Raw genomic sequence first — 6000 nt, 5'->3', positions numbered from 1 at the left:
TTTGAGATAATAAGCAAAAAGAGGGAAAAGTTTAAAAACTTATTCATTTCTCCTTTGTTTAATCTCTGCAATCCCTATCTCACTTTGCAATGCTGTAGGCTATATCTGGATGCAGCTCCTTTGTGGCTTCAGAAGTCTTTAGATAGCCCAGTTTGGTCAAACAGCGTGAAGTTGAGAGTGCAGAGAAATGTAACAGATAGATGGAGATTTTGCACGGAACAGTGTTAAGTACTCTGAATCTTGAGAAGAACCTGCGAATGAATCCTTGGTGCCTCAAGACCGTGGTGAGGCAGGCTAGGCCCTGGGGGTCAGAGAGGCCTGGCTGGATCCTAGCACCTTGGCTTTTAGTAGCTGGGGGACCCGGGAGGGTCATCAACCTGCCAGAGCCTCAACTCCCTCATCTGTAATGTGAAAATGAAGACCCAGGGGAAAGCTGGCCTGTGGGTGTGAAATCTCTTTCTAAAGAGAGGTGTGCCTGACAATTTCTATCACCATCCAGATGAGAGGAGACCACGAGCCAATCTTGGTGGCTGTTCTGAAGCACACGTCAGGCCCCAGAACAGCATCTGTCCAAAGGCAAAGTCCTATCTGACCAAATGGCCACGTTCCGCTGAGACCACAGACAACTCTGCCAGGGCCCAGCGTTAAGTCCCTGCCAACGAGCATGGACGCCTGCAGACACTGCTGTGTCCCTCTCGTGCAAGCCTGCGAGACAAAAGCTAAATAACGGAAAGAAGCAGTGACTAGTTTAACTCTTTAACAAAAATCAAAGAAAAATGAAAATGATTTGGAAATGGCAACAGTTTAATTGAACCCATTTACGGTCAACTACCCTGTCTGAAAAAGGAAATCAGTCATTTTCTGACTGTTCTTATAACCTGAAAGTGAAACTGGTTCACACAATGAAAACGTACATAATCCAGTGTCAAAAACTGGTGATTTACAGAAATCACCCCCATTTATTTTTTCCAGCAAAGAGGAGAAAAACAAACATGTTTCCATAATCCAGTGTTTGAATCACTGGCAAAAACTGTCTGCCTCATTCAACGTTCCGGGCCACGCGCTCCGGGAGCACTCTGATGGCCACGACTCTCCCGTGGCTCAGACAACGCGGAGAGCCCACGCATGCGGATTATGTGAGTTGAAAACAAGATGCCTTCTCACGGTGTGCCTAAAAAGAAGGTCTTTGAAGAGTATCCAGATCTTTAAAGGAATGAAAACACTCCTGTTTTTTGTTGTTGGTTTTGTTCCTTTTAATGATTGATTTTTGGTTTTTGGAATAAACTTTCTTCACTGGGAGGAAGGAGTTGTATGACTTTGTAAGTGGAAACCAAGAGGCCGCTGGCTGATACGTATGCCTGCCCTCCCACAGAGCTCTTCTGTCGCCCCGAAACCCTCTTCCATGATTTTTGTTATGGTTCGGAAAGGTAAGGAAAATGATTTCAAGTATTCAATTCCTATCAAAAATTGGTATCAAAAGTAATAAAGGACCTAATTTCTTTATAATTCCATGTTTTAAAAAATAACTTAAGAAGCAAGAGGTCCGGCCCTTTACTTGTATAAATACCACAGCGTAACTAGAGTTTCTTAAGACAACGTGGGGAGGAGTCCGTGTTGAGCACCTCGATCATTGATCTTAAAGTTGGGAACGTCTCGGACACGGACGGAAGAGTCTTATAAGAAGGTGAGATACTGAAAAAGAAAAACACAAAGCGAGGGTGTGAAAATCAACACAACTGTACGAAAAAGGCAAAGCTTACGGTCTATTAATTCCTATTACGATATCACTTTCCAATACTCCCTACGCACGACATCAGACAATGTTACAAAGCAGGGGGCGCTGTGAACAGAGCAGGTCCTGCTGCAGCGATGATCTGGGGTACGGGCAGGCTCCCACCATGAGCTGCTGGAAAATTCAGCCAGTCTTCGGAAAGAAAACTCAATCCCTGATTTGCACAGTGAGTGTTACGCGCGCACGTCCCTTTGGGGCGCATGCTGGACATGGAACCGGAAGACACAGGTTTCGGGTCCAGCCTTGATCCTTATCAGCGTTAGGGGCTCCTCTCAGCCCCGCTTCCCATATCTGCAGCAAGAGGGAGAGGGTTCCTAACTCCCAGAGTTAGCAGGAGCATGGGATGGGTGTCAAGGTACGCTGTGAAACGGCAGCTGCACAACATAGGGTAGTGTTGCTATCTTTTCCTTAAAGAGTTGTTGAAAGATCAACACTGTAAAATGATGTAGGAAACAGAGGCGAGGGACCAGTCAGTCCCTATGGTCATGTTACTAAAACATGTGTAAACTAGTAAACGTGAAACAAGAATATACTGCAACAAGGTGTAGCTGTTCGGAGTTTCCATTACAAAGCTCATGGAATCCTTGCAAACTGGACAAAAGCGTCCTACAGACACAAATTTCTGTTTTAAACAGAGCACAGATTATCCAGCAACTTTCAGAGAGGTTGCTGTGTTCAGTAGGTAATGAAAGGCAGAACTGGAGGTGGTTATGATATAAAAAACATGGAGAAGGAGCAGGAATAAATAAGGTTAGACAGTGAGATTTGCTTATTCTTAACTAACTATGAAAGCATCTGTGAGTTTAATTTCATCGCAAATTTACACGTTCCCCGTGGTGCTTCTGAAAACAAGGTCCAGGAAAGATCAGAGTCTGCTAGGCTCTCCCACCGTAATTGTCAGGGGTAATTTCTGGCTAGCATTTCCTGACTTACGTGTATTCCGCACCTAAATAACAATAAAGTACCACCTTCCCAAAACCCAGAGTGCAGGAAAAATGCAGCTGAAAGGCAGGCACTACCACCCAGACTCAGTCTGAATCGGGTGCAGCTCAATGTTCAAAGTCACTCCCGATTACTGACCCTGAGAGTCTGGGACAAAGGGCGGATTAGGCAAGAGATGTGGATATCTGACTATATAAATAAGACATTTGTAACCCTTTCTTCACAAACCGGTTTCCTTACTTTATTCATTATTCACGTTTATCCATACACTCACCTGTTAAGGGGTCTTAGGCAACAGCAAAAACATTTTAACCTTGAAAAGTGGATTAAATTCATTGTATAATCATAACTCATACAAATGAGTACAATTCCAGTTTCACGATGCTCCAAAAGTAACCAGGAGCCCCTTCTTTCCCTTTTCAGTTGTAACATCCTTTTGTTTGACCCCTATCAAGCAGTTACCTTTTCAAGTTCATCCAGCTTTTAGCTATTTTGCTAAAGGCCTCTGAACCAGGGGCGGTCATAGCTTCAAAGTCAACCAACTGAAAAACAAAGAAATTTAAGAATGTGATCAAACACGGAGGGGAAGCTCCCTTTGGGATCCGTTGTATTCGTGTGTCTCAACACAAAACTCCGCAGATTGGGATTTAAATGTTTCCCTTCCAGCTCCAGCTCCGACATACCTTCCCTTTGGGAATTTTTCCTGCTACTTCTTTTCCACTCGCCATCAGGGCTCCCACGATCACTGAGTAAGCGATCACACTGTTTAGGTAAAGAACAATTGCAAGTCAGTCCCAGGACACGGACAGTTACCACGTTAGAGCTCCCACGGATTTTCCATCCTAAGAGATGACATTTTATTTCTCTTAAGAATTCTCTGGACATTAAACATAAGAATATTTTCATTTGCTTTAAAAACATTTACTAATTTACTAATAAAACTATTTACTGATTTACTAATTGAAGGGTAAATGTGTAAGGATAATATTTTTCTGAGAACAGAAAGTTTCTTTTAATTAGGAGTCTTCTCCTCACTTGGCTTTTCTCTTCTTGTGAAAGAGTGAATTAGAAAATGTGCCTGCTTATATTTTTAACACCTTCATGGCTTTAAAACGCAATATATACGATATGCTTTGTAAATGCAAACATATTAATATTAGTGTTTAAACATTAAACACTTTGGCCCCCAAGAAGAAACAAGCAGAACGCGCTTTCAGAACGCACTAACAGACGGGTCCGAAGCCTGCTGCGTTACGGGCACTTCCCGGCACGTCCGGACTCACTCTAGATCCTGACGTCTCTGTGGCACCAGCTCTGTGCCCTGTGCCAGGCAGCCCAGGACGAAGACAACTAAGACAGACGTCTTGCTCCGGCGAGCGGACACCAGAGAGAGCGAGCCCGTCCCGGGGTCGCCTGCCAGGGAAGCCCTCCCTGAGGCCGTGGCCACGTGCGCTGCATCTTCGAGGGCCACGGGCGGGGCCCCCGAGGCAGAGGAGGGGGAAGCGGGCCGGCAGCGGGAACAGGAAGATGTGGGCACGGGCAGGGGGCGCGGGGAGGCGGGGACCGGCGCTGCGCATCACGCCGCCGCGTTGGCACCTGCCAATGGGTATGAAGACGTGTGGAGCGCAGAGAGGGCCGGAGAAAAGCCTGGCAACGGGGAGACCAGCTAGAAAGGTCAGTGCAAGAGATGGAGCAGGTCTGAGCTGCGAGGGGCGGCGGGGGATGGGAGGGCAGGGCTAGGGGGCAGAGTCAGCAAGACTGAGGGACTGAGCAGGTGCAGGGGCCTGCGAGGGCGGCGGACGGAAGGCGGCACGTGGAGGCCGCCTGCTCGTCACCCATCGTGGGTACATCTAACGACGGCTGTGCTGAAGGCACGAGATTTATGTTCCCATTTGGTTTCAATGCCGTCGTTACCGTTAGGTAAGTTGCGTGTAAGGGCACGCACCCATCTACACTGTAGAGTGATCACCACAAGCCTAGTTTCCATCCATCACCACACGGGGGACCCCCTTCGCCCGTTTCGCCCACCCGCCCCCAACGCTTTTGTCATATTATAACAAAACTTACTGCCACATTTTGGAGAGTTTTACTTTCTAAAGTAGTACTTAAAGATCAAGACATTTAAGTGTATTACTTTAGCCAAAACATCCTAAAGTCAAACATGTGCTAACGATGGCATACGCCATTCGCATGATTTACTGTACACGGTACCAGATAAAAGGGAAGAAAAAGAAAGCTCTACAGACACATCCTTGTTTGAATGACACCTGAAAGACGCCTGATGAATTCAGTAAGTAGCAAGAATTCATTCATAATGACAAAAATACTTTGCAATGGTTGGTGACACAAAAGTATTAAATGTTAGGGCTAAAGGTCAATTAATGGCCAAAACCTGGGGGCGAGGGGAGAAGAGGGCAGGGTACAGTCTAGGCAAATATCAGGAGTTAAAGCACAAGGCACACATGTGTGCACACGGTGAGACTTCGAGCTCCAGCGTATAAACGCCAAGCACCTTCTTTTAGAACTACATTCCAGGACTCTTGGTGATGCAGTAGATCGAGAACATCATATTTGGGTGGACTTTGAAAAAAACCAAGGGGTCTTCCCGCCATTGCTGGGGTACCTGTACCCAGAGCCACACGGGAGATGTAAGCAAAAGGAGTGCATTCTTCACTCCAAAAACTGTCAGATTAGAGGATATCACTCACCTGGATCCACGAGAGAGCGGCATTAAGTTATAAAAGTAATAAACTAAGGATAAGATTAAGTTGCCAACAGCATCAGTCTCCTAGGAAAAAAAGACATGTGCTTAGGAACTTAGATAACAGATTACAAACTCATTTCTTATTAGGTGACAAGACACGTCAGAAGCATTTACATTAGGAAGAGGATTATTTCATTCTTCTACAAGAACCTACTTTTCACATCCTTGAATATTTTATACTCTTTCCAATGATTTCTGTTCTCTCGAGAGGGTATACATTCAGTTCGGTTTAGAGCAGTATGTCCCCAGCTGCCTTTAAAACTGCAACCTTTTCTGATAAACCTAGACATCTGTTTCAGTCTACAATGTTACTTGAAATGTCAACATATACATTGAGATTAAAATAAAACAAAGCCCTTATTAATACTGAATACACTTTCTCAGACTACAGGCCTCTCTACTCCAGGATTCTGATTAGTGCCCTACCCCCGCCCACTGAGATTTAGGTGATCAGTATACTTAATTTATGTGTATAAACTGATTAAAATCCTGAGAAACAAAG

General features: G+C 45.2%; 1 protein-coding gene across 9 annotated transcripts in view; it reads right to left on the bottom strand.

Annotated features, from left to right (window-relative positions):
- Positions 1-783: 783 nt before the first annotated feature.
- TTC13 (tetratricopeptide repeat domain 13) overlaps positions 784-6000 on the bottom strand; it is a gene marked incomplete at its 5' end in the record, with an annotated part of 69772 nt that continues 64555 nt past the window's right edge. For all 9 annotated transcript variants that reach the window (XM_082422988.1, XM_082422989.1, XM_082422990.1 and 6 more), the window contains 4 exons: positions 784-1692; positions 3197-3276; positions 3418-3496; positions 5443-5522. In XM_082422988.1, the coding sequence (XP_082279114.1) occupies positions 1578-1692; positions 3197-3276; positions 3418-3496; positions 5443-5522 (354 nt within the window). In that variant the 3' untranslated portion in view covers positions 784-1577. The remainder of the gene's footprint in view (positions 1693-3196; positions 3277-3417; positions 3497-5442; positions 5523-6000) is intronic.

The sequence above is a fragment of the Balaenoptera physalus genome (assembly GCF_965194825.1).
Source record: "Balaenoptera physalus genome assembly, chromosome: 14".
Classification (NCBI taxonomy): Eukaryota; Metazoa; Chordata; class Mammalia; order Artiodactyla; family Balaenopteridae; genus Balaenoptera; species Balaenoptera physalus.
This window is presented reverse-complemented; position numbering and strand designations above follow the sequence as displayed.